General features: G+C 43.4%; 1 protein-coding gene across 2 annotated transcripts; it reads right to left on the reverse strand.

Annotated features, from left to right (window-relative positions):
- Positions 1–509: 509 nt before the first annotated feature.
- On the reverse strand, positions 510–13,172 carry ilf3b (interleukin enhancer binding factor 3b). 2 transcript variants are annotated; one of them, XM_084037553.1, is made up of 18 exons: positions 13,054–13,172; positions 11,416–11,524; positions 10,493–10,716; positions 10,197–10,371; positions 9,268–9,415; positions 7,746–7,837; positions 6,581–6,676; positions 6,165–6,276; positions 5,968–6,065; positions 5,780–5,891; positions 5,556–5,669; positions 5,184–5,389; positions 4,912–5,088; positions 4,187–4,468; positions 3,776–3,908; positions 3,622–3,669; positions 1,746–2,162; positions 510–1,320 (listed from the first exon to the last, which is right to left on the reverse strand). In XM_084037553.1, exons 2-18 carry the CDS (start codon positions 11,416–11,418, stop codon positions 1,184–1,186), a joined length of 2,574 nt encoding a protein of 857 aa, XP_083893679.1. In that variant the 5' UTR covers positions 11,419–11,524; positions 13,054–13,172; the 3' UTR covers positions 510–1,183. The 2 variants fall into 2 exon arrangements, with proteins under 2 accessions (XP_083893679.1, XP_083893678.1); XM_084037552.1 differs by having other exon boundaries at positions 6,159–6,276.
- Between the last annotated feature and the right edge of the window lie 593 nt (positions 13,173–13,765).

Consider the following 13,765-nt stretch of genomic DNA (forward strand, 5'->3'; position numbering starts at 1 on the left):
GTTATAGAATATAATAACTTGAGTTTATAAGTTATAAGCATAAATGCAAGGTATTTACAGGTGAAAACATAATTAATTATTTTCACAAAGGTCAAATACTAAGTTGACTAAATATAACTCCTGTAAGTGAAATCATAGACTTGTATTTTTTAAGTCTTCATATGAAATGTTATCTCCTCCCTATTTCAACAGTATCCATCAAAAATATATGGAGACCATGAAGCACAGAGATGAAAAGAATATGTCTATACATATTTGCTTCAGAGCATAAATTATCCACATAAGTTGCAGCTAATTGCTTTATTAATAGTTGAAAATCCTATTTATCAGTTATTAGCCATTAATAACACATTTTGGGTTGCCTGGTTTTGAAAAATCCCTAGCTGGTGAGTAAATAGCTAAGTTATAATAGTTAACCAGGTCATTAAGTAATGCATAGTATTTCATACTGTATATAAAACACATCAAATACTTGATACTTAAAGTCAAAACTTTAATAAAGACCTCTATTCAAAATAAAAATCATTTATTAATACAAACACACTTTGTTATACATTAACAGGCACAAATCCAACCCAATGCAAAAGCTCCATTGAGCAGAAATGTGGATTTAACTTCAGAATGTAAGTGTAATCTCCAAAAACATTTATTAAAATAACTACATCACATTAGGGAAATTACAAAATAAGCTGAAATTACAAGCAATGCCGAAAAGAACAAGCTATTCGGGTTTATTGAATTATTACAAAAATACAACAACCTCTGTAGTTTAAAACTACAAGATTTTACTAGTTTCACAAGAGAAAAAGAAAAGGGCTGTCGCCACACAACTCTTTAAGGAAACCGAGTCAGAGCCAGTGAGTAATTTGGAGAATCAGAATTCATATTTAGTGACGAGGACTGGTAGCTGGATAAAAAAAAAGAAAAGAAAAGAAAATTAAAAATGACCTAAAACACAAGACTAAGCACTGACCAGACCACTGGAACAAACCACTAAATTCAGCCACAGCTCGACTCTGACTCTTACAAAGTCCAGACAAGTCAACTGTGTCCACGTGTGCGACATATAGACCCCAAGAGCACAGAAGAAGCAAACATGGAAAAGGCGGAGAGCACAGGTAAGCCGTCAATCACTTTCTTTGGAGAAGGCTTGAGACTGATGCAGGGTGCCGATGAGGAGAGTTTATCTGTACTGGTAACTCATGCTGCTGTCTCCCCGGTAGCCCACGGGGTTGTGGAACTGAGACTGGTTGGTGCCAAAGCCCTGGGTGCCGCCTCCGCCTCCTCCCTGTGTGCTGTAATTGGACTGGTGGTTGAAACCTACAAGGGAAGTGTTTGGTAGTTAGTTAACTATTTTCAAGAACATACAACCATTTGTTCACCGTATAAATCTGAAAACAATAAAAGCTACAAATGTTCAGCCACTTGTGGGCAGCGTTGCACTGACATCTAAGGTGAAGACGGAATAATGTGGTGTGTAGTAATTAAGTATATTTTAACGTATAAAAGGATCTTGTTAAATCGATATTATGACTGCCAGAAAGTGAGCAACTATTTTTGTTGTTGTCATGGTGATCAAATCAGGAATAAAAAGTCATTTTTACACGACTGAATGGATTTCTCTCATTTTAACACAATGGAAGTGTTTCCTCGTAACAAAAAAACTGAGTGAATCCTTTTATGTAAAATCAAATAATTCATCAAAATGGTTTCAGATCATCTTTCAAACTTTCCCCTGGACTCACCGTCGTAACTGTAGTCTTGGCTCCCTCCAGCACCCCCCGTCACCTGGCTCGGATAGGCAGTGCTGTACGAGTATCCACCCGTCGCCCCCTGGTTCTGGTTGAAACTCTTCTTCCCCTGCCCATATCCCTGGCTGTACTGGCTATAGGAGCCCTGTGCTAGCGGGTTGCTGGCCTGGTAACCTCCTGCAGATCCGCTGCTGGCCCCCGGGGGACCTGGGAAGGCGGTCTTCCCTCCTTTGTGCATGGGGGGTTTCTTTTTGGCACTTTTCGCAGATGAGGCAGTGTAGGCTCCGTCGTTCTGGTAGTACGAACTGTAGGAGCCCTGAGCTGATCCCGGTGATGTGCTGGCTGGAGGGCCACCCGACGGGCTGCTCGAAGCCCCGGCTCCTCCATTTGTGCCCCCGTTGTTGTAGTAATCTGTGAAGTGACAGCAAGGCACAATCAGCTACCGCTTGCATGTTGGCTCTGTGCAACACAGTCTCGTCATGTACTCAGAAATTAATTGACACCCTGGAGTAACACAGCAAAGAATGGTGATGTCACATTTATTTAAAAAAACAAACAAAAAAAACATCTGGAGCAAGAAGTCTTCCCTTCCCAAACATTCAGAACTCCTAAAATCATCAAGTTTGTGTGTGCAAACTTCGTGCCAATAGCCTCGGTTCATCAATGCCTCATGCCGTTACAGATGGGATAGCTCAACTACCGAACACTGCCAAAGTAACAATCATGCATTCAGTGTAGCTGTGACTAAACAGTGTTGCTGATATGACACAGAAACAGCAGATTCTACAGAAACACAAAGCAAAACAGAAATTTAAAACAAACAGCTCAGTCATGATTGGAAGAATATTTGAATTAAATAAAAACAAGTCATGTTAAGATTTTCTCATCCAAGTAAACAGTATGGAGACACGGAGACCAGGCTATTGAATTTTTGACAATAATCCAAAAGGCAGTATGTTGTCCAGCTCCAACAGGCCCTCGCTTAGTCACCATCCAAATAATGGTCCGACACATGGAGGTGAGCAACAGTGAATCAGCCCCGTGGTTTGGGGGGAAGGTCCAGGCGTTCAGGTACGTCCACATAAGGTGACTTATGGCTACATGCATGCAGTGGCAGATCGTCTCCCCAAGGGTGTCAGGACGTGACAAGTGGATTGGCAAGACAGGCTGGAGGGGTAGTTGTCACTTTATTCCCAGGGTTGTGGACTTGGTGGTGAAGGGAGTTCACGATGCTGCTGGAACACTACTGAGAATTTTGTCCATTTTTTTAAAATCCTCTCTACGGGACTGTTTTAGATTTTCTAAGACTGGGGAAGATTTATGTTGCAAACTCGTGGTAGCCATAGCAGTCTGAGACAAAGTCACCTAAAGAGTGAGACAGGGCAGAGAAGGGGAAAAAATAAAATTAGATTTGTTTATTTGGATTTTTTAGTTTTTTTTTTTTTTTCTGCCGATAAAGAGGCAGTTTTATGACTCATTTGGTCAGATTGTGTTCAAACTCAGTTGTTGGGTTTGTTTGTCTTTTTAGATTTCTCTGCTCCTGTCACGCTCGGGTAGGTCAGTCCTCAGAACAGGCTGCCAGAGGGAAGGAAAGGGGCTCTCATATGAGGGGGGCTTGTCAAAAACAGATTCAATCCCTTGGCTTAAAGCAGAGAAATGTAAAATCATTGAACTGGGAACATCCCAACCCATTTTATCACGGTGTGGTCATTTGCCCTATAATAGGCTACATCCCCTAGTTTGGTAGGTATAGCACAAGTAAGAGCTGCTGTTTCCCAGTCATGGTAAAAGAAAGCTTGACTGCAGCTCAGACTACGAGTAAACATCCAGTCCAACCAGGATTATAATAATGGGTGAAATGAATACTCACTGTATCCGGAGATAGCGTTGTTCCCGTAACCGTACGTTCCGAAGCCACCTGGCAGGATGAAACGCATTTAAATGTGCTGATATAACACCCGTCAATCATTTAGAGACGTCTACTCATGTTGTACCGGTCTGCTACAGTAAAAGTGTGTTTTTACCTCCCTGGCCGTAGCCTCCTCCATTATTGAAGCCCCTGCCTCTTCCACGACCTCGCCCTCCTCTCCCTCGGCCCCGGGGTGAAGTGGGGTCTCCGGCTCCGGGCGCTCCCATCATGCCAAACCCTGCCGTGTGCTGAAAAGAAAGTATAGCAATTTTCATCTCTACAAGGACCGTCATTCAACCCTGTGAAGTCTGGCTCGTTAAATCATTCTTAAAAAACGATTGAACTATTAGACCATATTAAAAAAAATCTCTTTGGGCAGGTTTATGTATTTGTCTTTTTCTAGTAAGTGTTTACTCTCTCCTACTGTATCATATTGACCACATACCTTTTCAACATGACATCACACTAAAATAATCTCCATCTTACTTTGACCTGAGCCTGTTATTCTGCGTTACTCGGTGCTTACCATGGGTGGCCCTTTTTTCTTTTTAGCCGCGTCCGCCATGGAGCCCTCGGGGAAGAGCCGCTCCAAAGCGGCCAGCGCAGCGTAAGCCTTGGCCACCTTCTTATTGGATCCCGTCCCCTGAAACTTCTGGCCGTCAATCTCCACCTCCATGACAAAGCGCTTGTCGTGGCTGCCGCCGGTCTCCGAGATGAGCTCATACTTCAGGCCGCGGCGCTTTTCGTTCAGCTCCATCACCGGGTTCTTGCCGTGTTTGGTCAGGATTGGTCCCTGTTGGCGAGCAGTCTGACAGTTAAGAGATAAGGTCAGTAAAATGAGTTCACCCAAACTACATGCAGACCGTGGTCACCTGCCGACACACAAAGCTTATCTAGCAGCTCGATTGCATCTCCATACTCCAGTTAGAGCACTGAGGTCAACCAATCAGATGCTTCCCAGAACAGACACAAAAACAGTGGCGACCAAGCTTTTACGGGGGCCGCCTCTATTCTCTGGAACGGTCTATAGAATCCTATAAAAACTGCTGAAAACAAAGAACATTTAAATCACTGTTTCTCATCAGCATTTGATTGCTTTCATCCCGACTTGATCGTCTGTTGTGCTGCATGTATTTTACTGCTGTTAAGTTCTAACTATGTGCTCCTCTGTTCGTATCGTCATTTGGTTGTTTTGTACTTTATTTGTCCTATACAAATAAAGTTGGACTTGACTTGAGATGAGCCGTGTACCTCTACGGCCTCAGTGGTTTCTGCATTAGCTGCTCCTGTGGCAGTGGCGGTAGTTTCCACGGGTATTATGACCGGCTTCGTTTCTTCCACGCTGATGGCGACTACGGCCTCCTCTGATTTCACCGACTCAGCGGTCTTTAGTTCCACTCCTGTGGGCAGGCCCATGTCTTGGAGGACCTGCAATTGTCCACACAGATGCATAGCAGTTTAAAAAAAAACACAAATAACAAAAATTAAACTATAGGTATGTGTGTTATGCACACCGCACTCACCTTTACAGCTACATGCAGCTTGGCAGTGCGTTTGGATGGACCGGAAGCCTCAAAGGTCTTGCCGTCCACTTCTACAGCCATAGTGAAGACTGGAACATGAATGGGGCCCGTCTGAGAGATCAGTTTGTACTGGAGGCCTGGCTTCAGCTGATTGAGCCTCATCAGAGCGTTCATAGCCTGGGGAGGCTCAGCCTTCTCCTCTGGAGCTGGTTTAACAGCATGATTTACAGTAAGAAAACATAGCTAGTCCATTTACTTTCATTCTTTATCAATTATCCACAATGTTTTTCTTTCCCACAAAAGGCCAATATAAGGTTTATTCTGATGCAGGAATGATGTTTCAACAAATACAGGAGCAAAATGAGCACTTACATTTCTTCTGCAGCTTTTTCTTCTTCTTATTTGGACTCTTGTCATCAATTCCCTCCTCTTCTTCAATGGGCCTTTTCATTGGTGGGGCGTACGCCGTACTGGGTGGGATTTGCACTGCAACGGGCACACAAGAGGAGACCATAAGAACATGCAAGGCAGCTTATTTCATCATAAATTAGAAATACATACATGCTTAATTCTCACAGATAAGGTGCGTGGGTTACCTATGTAATCAATAGGAGTCTCGCTACGAGGTTTCTTAGGCATCTTTGAGGGGAGGGGGTCCATTCCAAGCACTTTGTGAAGCTGTCCGAAAGCTGATAACCTTAAGGCATGCTGAAGATACATGAGACAGTGTCAATTTCACATTTACTAAATTGAGAATAAGCACCCAAACAACTCTCTCACTCACTTGTGCGCTTGCTGTGATGTCTTCTCTCTGCTGGTGGTCCAAGTGACCGATGGCGTCTGTGGGCTCCTTCTCACATGGATCAGAGATTCCAGCACCGTCTGCAACACCAGCAAAAAGACGCGGCTGAACACTTTAAAAACCCCAGAGTGGACTTTAACTCAAATAGCACTTGAAGAAGAGGCGATACGTACATATACCATCCATGAGGATTCCTGAAGCCAGGCACTCTAGAACCCTCCGCAGAGCTTCCCCCGCCCCCATGGGCCGGTTCCCTGTACCAATGGCTTTCTCACAGATCAGCTCCAGTGGCTGCAAAGGAGAGGCTCATTGTGTGAGGATTCTGTTTTTAAGCTGAGCAACTAACACAGAGACATTTTAGGTCACTGCATGTGATCTTCACAACTTAACAATGGCAATGTGATTTTTTGGAGCCAGGCAGAGAAAGCTTAAGGAGAGGATGTGTTGATTATAATAATAAGCTTTGGGGCTTTGAGCAGCCAACTCAGTCTGAATAACTCTACCTACGATATATTTAGCCGGTCTCAGAAGCCACGATCACCGGCGCTTCATAAAGACTTTGGGCTATTGAGGCTGTGAGGAGGCCCTTACTCACCCAGCCACGAAGCGGGGCCCATGTGGGGACGCGTGCACAGAGGTCCCTTAGGATCCGGATGACAATCACGCAGGAGCGCAGTCCGTTAGCTCTGGCCTGGAGACACAAGCAGGGAGGGGGGGAAGGAGGAGCACGAGGAGGACAAGCAGCCTTAGTCAAAGAGGAAGACGACGAGACGCCCAAGGCAACACAAACGTCTAAATGAAGTAAAGTAAATCAAAAAGGAAGCCACACTTTAACAGCTTTGCTTTGTCATTATGGAAGTGTCTGGAAATATGGGCTGATAGAATAATGTTAGATAGACTCCACGTGATTGATGGTGTCGTTCAGTAATAAGACATTTCGTTATGTGTTCGTACAAACGCTCATGAGTTAAGTTCAGGAAGAAAAGTAAATCTCAGGCTTAATATCAAATTTAATGTGATGACCAAGTTAAAAGGTTTTAAAATAGGGTTTGCTTACGTGTGCTGTCATTGAAAGGGGTGGTGGTGAAGTCAGTGACAGTAAAATAAATAAATAAAATTAAAAAAGACTACTACTACAAAACTAGTCAAGGTGCAATATTCCTGTTGATTTTGTGGCACACAGAGTGACAGAAATGCACTGATTGTTATAGTGTGAAAGCCAAAGATGACACTCCACAGTGCTAGAATGAGTTATCATCAACATGGCTGGCTATGGAAACAAAAGATTGGATATATCCTCAAAACTACAGAACAGGGCAGCAGTGATCTACATGTAGATTATAGAAATGTGAAAAATAACAACTCACTCACACCGTCGTTATAGAAATATTGCACCTGGATACATGGCGTATTAGTCCCAGATTTGTTTTGCTGATTTGCGTTAAGCAGCTGTGAGGGAGACTAAGGAGTCGGGGACTAAAAGCAGCATTGAACTTCTTAAAAAATGGCACTGCAGTAGAACCTGTTAAGTGAGTAAAGCAACTCTACACAACAGTGGAATGACAAAAGTTTCCTAAGAAACAAACATCCAGATCATCCAGTATTACTACAGGAAGTACACTTCAAAAGAGTAAATTAAAAAAACAAAATAAAATAAAAAACACATGGAACGCCCAAATAAAAGACAAAAGAACAAACAGCATGAAACCAAACTCAAAACTACTTCTGTTTTTAGAGACAAATAAAGACAAGATCCAAACCTGGAACCACTTAGCGTGGCGGAGAGACGCCAAGGCAGTTAGGCATTTCTGCCTGTCCAGAACATCCGGGGGATCGTTGACTGAAAGCGAGTCTATTGGCAGGTGGAATAAGAAGACAAGGTACAGTTTGACCAAGGGGAGTTCTGTCAGCCGGCCAGGGGGAACACAGGCAGCCTTCCCAAACCACAGGCAGGAGGGGGAAGGGGAGGGGGACCCCTCCTCTGCAGAACCACCAAGCGCTCTCAACCTCCCCTATTAATAGTTTTGTACGGCCCGGCACACTATGATTCGATTTAAATCCCATCAGAACGACAGCAGTGTTGAGTGGGTTCTAACCTGATTTAGCGAAAAAGTAAAAATCATTGTAGAAAAAAATCCCTGTCATAAGAAAATGTGCATTTATTAAGGGCTAATTGGTCGTATCAAATGGGAGGTTGTCTTTCCATGGTTGCTTCAACTTCAATGGATGCTTCAGTGCTTAAAAAAAGGTCTGCTTTTCCTTTCTGGCGTTAACAGGAGGCAGAGCCCCTCCCCTTTGCCCCTATTCTGGGTACACTGCACTTTGCCCCTTCCGAGACAGAGAGCGGCCAGTTGGTCAAAGGTCCAGCGTCCCTAAAAATTGACAAACTAGAAGGCTTGACAGAGAGAATCAGAATTGGAACCACAGGCAGAAGTTATCAGATGCACAAAAAGTGGGTATCAAAACAAGTCCACACTGCAGCAAAACTGATGGCTTGGGGGGAAAAAATAAAAATAAAAGACCCAAACTGGGCATCACTGTGAGCAAGGGGCTACAGATAAGGTCATGGTTCAACACCTGCTATATTGAGACCCTCACTACATGTGGGTGCTCTCGAAGAGAACAGCAACTATAATTGCAGAGCTACAATAATGATTACACGCATATTTCAGGATGCCTCAATCCATCACTACCTCACATCTGTTGCCACTCCCCTGGATTTTGAATGGGGTTGGACGTACAGACAGGATCTAAATGCCCCTTGTCGTTATCTGTAACCCTGAGCATTCCCTTGCAAATGAACACCAGAGACAGTCAATAGCCCACCATTGGGTCTTACAACCAAGGACAGTTTCACCACATGTTTTGCTACTCATTTTTGCTGCAATGCAAACCGTTCATCATCAATGATAAAAACACATGCAAACAAAGTGGTCTCTCTTTTTGGTTAAATTCTCAGTAAGCCTTCATTTCATTGGTGGCCTTGATCATCACCTTGGGAAGAGAAAGCCATGTCTTCAGCAGTCAGTGAGCTACCTGCCCTATACTGTATATTGGGCCATCAAAAATGTACAATTACATTACATGGAACTACGAGAGTCTAGAGAGCTATAAGCATAGCACAGTTTCATTATGTGATGGTGCATTCTTGTCCCCTAGCTCCATTGAAGGCCCAATAAACAATATCTATCTAGCCTGGTCACCAGCCTGACCTCCCTGCTGGAGAGGAGGGGGGCACTAAAAAAAAAAAAAAAACACTGAGGCCCTCAGGTGGGAGCTTACCTCCGGATGCAGCCCTCTCAATCTCCTCGCGGACCAAAGGGGATGTCAGGTGGATGGTGAGGGTGAGAGGGGGCTCCTTGGTGTTCTTGATGACAATACTGGCCTCGCGGATGTGCTGGGTCACCACATACTTGTCTTCTGTGATCGCCTGTCAAAGAGCAACGTGGTTAAGACACGACAAAGGCAACATTCCGACAAGGTCCGACTATTATAAGACGGATATTATTTTCTCAATTGATTGATGTGAAAAAATAATGAAATATGCCCTTTGTGGTTTACTGGGGCCATGTTTAAATTGCTTATTTTAATAAACTCTAATTTACAATAAACTCTAATTTACAATTAGAGTTTGATATCCAGGTATTTAGATGAGATACTCAATACACCATCACAGAAGACTATGGAAAAATGGACAACTGCTTTTCACACCATCATGACATTAAAGGTGGTCACTGTCAACATTATGTGCAAATACTTTAAATGAATGTAAAATATATGCCTACAAATATATATTTATATTAGGTCTAACTGGGTCTGGTGCAATTCTGTGGTTTAGCCAAGATGTGTGAGAAACATCAGGAGCAGATTATGTATTATGACAACGCAGACAAACAGGGATTTGACAGCAGTTTGGCTCTCATTTTCAAACCTTTTATACCAGACAGATCATTTGGCGATTTACCTCATAGATTTACCATAGATTTATCATATTGAGTATTTTTAACTTTGTATGCCGACTCATGAGTAACAGAAACATTGGTTTAAGCTGCTTCGCTTCTAAACGTGTCACAATTCTTAAAATGAAAAAAAAAATGTCACGTCAAAATAAAAAACATGTTCACACTTCCATACTAATATATGTAACGACATTGAAAATTGGTTGAGCTCTTATCACATGAGTCAAAGCATTGAAATGGTCATGTTCCCACCTTGAGCTGTGTCACAAGGTTTTCAGATACTTTCTTCAGCAGACTGACAGTTGGTTTTTCCTTGCAGAGGAGCACCAGCTCCAGGTCCAGGTCCCCCTTCAGTAGCAGGCCCTTGGCAACCAGGCCTACCCTCATTACACCACGCAGGGAGCGGGTGGCCTGGTCTCTTTGTTCACTACCAAAAAACAAAGAGCAGGCAGAAGGGAGAAGGACAATAAAGACAAAAAAGAAAACAATGGTTAAAGAAGAACTGAAGCATTTTTTACCAACTGAGCATGAGGAATGGCATCCCTCACCTTTCCTTATCTGTGTCTGCGCTATCAGAGTCAGACTTGGTGGATCCCTTCTCCTGCTTATCCAGCCAGTCAGAGACAGCCTTGAGGGCCCGCTCTGTGTGGGAGACCATGTTCTGTACACTCTCCAGTTCCTCCTGAGTTGGGTAAATGACAGAGTGTTTGGCCATGACGTGGCGGTCGTCGTTCATGAAGACCCGCATGGAGCGGTGGCGCATTGGAGGCGGCTGGGGTTGAACAGACACGAGATCATTAATAAAAGGAGAAACACCAAAGAGGTCCATGCAAAGACTAATTTATTGTAGCTACAGGCCCTGCTGCGAGGATGAAAACAACAGATCATCACTGTTTACATGCAGAGACCTGTCTCACAAAGCACTATTACCGAGGATGACTGGACAGAATAAAACCAAGAGCAGCTTTCAACTTCAGTCCAGGGTGCAGATTTGAAAATGTTCCAGGTTTTATTCAGAACAGTTACTCAACCAACTTAATTAATCCTGCTTTATGAGACAGGCTTATGTTTAACCTGCACAAAGCATTTATCAGGATTAAAAGGGACCTACTTTGTCTGTCAGTGTCTTGTCTTTGATTAATTCAAATAAATAAGTAACAGGGTCTCATGTCCAAGCCAAGCTCCTAACACCAGTGATTACACAAGCCTGGTGTACACACAGGCAGCCAAAGCCAATTTAGAAGAGAGCGGTGATGTGGAAGCTAGAGCATGTGTTCCCAAAGCCCCGGGCAGACTGGAGAGGCAAAAACGCTGGCACTAGCACTGTCACTTAAATTAGATCACACATTTATGTGTCCCATTAACGGCGATATTTCACATAGAGGCCAGTGAACCCTGTGCTTTAGCTGCTGCCAGCCGACAAAAAACACATGATACTGATTAATAACTTCAAATCAAATAAAGTAATTACCATTGCTGTTCTAGAGATCGTGGTGTCTCCTATATCCAGTGAATGAAGGCGTTAAAAAAAAAAAAAAAAAAAAAACTTCTCAGCAGCAGATGATGATGTTGCAGTCCGTCTGTACAAGAGGGGGAAATGTTCACACATTTTAACATAAATTCACAGTAAGGCAGAAGTCAAATGTCACTGAGGGAAAATAAAAACTATTATAGAACAACAAGGGCCTGCTGGCATGCATATTTGATTTAAAAGGCACAGTCAAAATAAATGTTTTTCTGATTACTGTAGTGCTATTTATCAATGTAGGAACTAGTTCTTTCATCCATAGTTCCTGCACCTCATACAACATCTGTGGAAATAGCTTTAGTAACCAGGTGGAGATTTATGGAAATAGACATTGCTGTTGAGTTTTTCCTAATGTATGTGGCGCTTTGAGCACCGCAAACCAAGTGCCATCTTGGCCCATCATATGAGAGCGAAGGCAGACATCTATGGCCCATATCTCCAAAACTAGGCAACGCAACAAAACAATCTAGATTGATAAATACACCCACAGGCAATTGGAATTAAAATGTATTTGTTATTTGTGGGGTGAGGTGTCAATTCAAAGCCATTTCAGTACCCGAGGACAACAACACTGAAGACTCTTCTCCATCAGTGAATTAAAAGTTGTTGCCCGCTGTAGCAACAGGGGAGGATTGTTGACACGGCACCACATGCCTGGGGGATTAAACACACAGCCCTACTTTCCCAGGAAGGGAACATGCCAATATCGTTCATTGGAATCAATCTGACTTTAGGCACACAGGCTGCTTTAAGTGAGGCGTGGACGCTCATATCATAATAATGATATCATAATTCCAAACATTTAAAAAGATCTTATCTACGGTACTTAGTAAAACTGACAAGTGAGGACCGCGTTAAAGGAAATTATTCATCCGAGTATGTGATCAGACTCGGGTAATTAAGTGGGAATGTGGGACATCCCATTCACAGTTTTAGGAAACTTTTCAGGGATGATTTAGTTTCCGGTTGCAGTTCAGCCAAATGGGGTGCAACCGTGAGGAGCATAACTACTGCCACCATTTTAACCTGTTAAACCTGCATGGACATCTCTTTATTTCAGGAGGAAGAGGGAGAAGAAACGTTAGCCAATCAGTTCTGGGACCCGGACCCCGCAGCTCCATCAGGGGGCAATTTAACAACAGACGCCATTTTAATTCAGCGCAGAGCTTGACTGGCGTCGGCTAGCTAGCTAACAACCCCCACAAAAGATTCGCCCGTCGTTTAAAGCTGCGCAGTACCGACATGCCCAGAGAACCGCAACACACAACACACCGGCTAGCATGCTTGTCAGCTAAGTACGTAGGAGTGTAGACAAGTAACGGGAAATTGTGTTTGAATGCCAGTCTGTCATATCAGACACCAAAATGGTCGAGGAGACAATACCGAGACCCCACTCAGCCACAGTTAGCAATTAGCACGTTAGCTTAGCCGAAAAGCGACAAGGGATCCGTTTCCGAAGCGCGTAAAAACGAACACGCTAGAACAAACTAACGGGCGTCGTTTGTCCTCTTCAGTGCCCACCCAACACCTCATCTACTTTTTATGTTAAAGGGTAAAAGCATATATGTATTCCGGACTCACCGTGGTGTCGTTACTGCTAATGGACGGCTGCTGCACGACTAGCTCCCGGTCTGGACCCGGAGTGTGCGAGGAAACGCCCACGATCTAAAAAGCGATCCTCCTCATTGGATAGAACCGGCACGATACTGCGATCGCAGCCAATAGGAAAAGAGGGGGTACAGGACCGGGGGGCGTGGCTTCAATGATGAATTGAAGTGAGTTGTCCACCCACGCAACAGCTGGCTGATTCATTCAATGTTTTGGGGGCCTGCCCTGCTGATATCAATTAAAACACGACGTGACACTGGTGTAACCATTGTATTATGTCAGTCTTCATATTACATAAACGTGTTTAGTATTAGTGTTGGGAAGCTCCAGTTTGAAACCCCAAAATATTGATAGCCTACTTGAAATACAGAAACATTGATTATTTAGTGTAATATGTTTGTATGTTGATTCAAAATCCAATAAAAATTGAGTGGCATTTCACTTAAGCAACTGCAGGTGAACAACATGCAGTTCACACATGGAGCCATTTCTTTTGCAATCAAATATAGAGTATGTTTTGATGTTTTGATGATAAAACATCCTACCTACCATTCCCATCCACTGCGTTGGCTTTGCAATCTTACCTCCATGCATGTTAGCTTGACCTGCGGAGTTCCACAAAGATCAATACTTGATCCCTTTCTATTCAATCCACTTGCTTCCATTAACGTCCAGATTACATTCA

This window comes from Eutrigla gurnardus (assembly GCF_963514095.1).
Source record: "Eutrigla gurnardus genome assembly, chromosome: 20".
Lineage (NCBI taxonomy): Eukaryota > Metazoa > Chordata > Actinopteri > Perciformes > Triglidae > Eutrigla > Eutrigla gurnardus.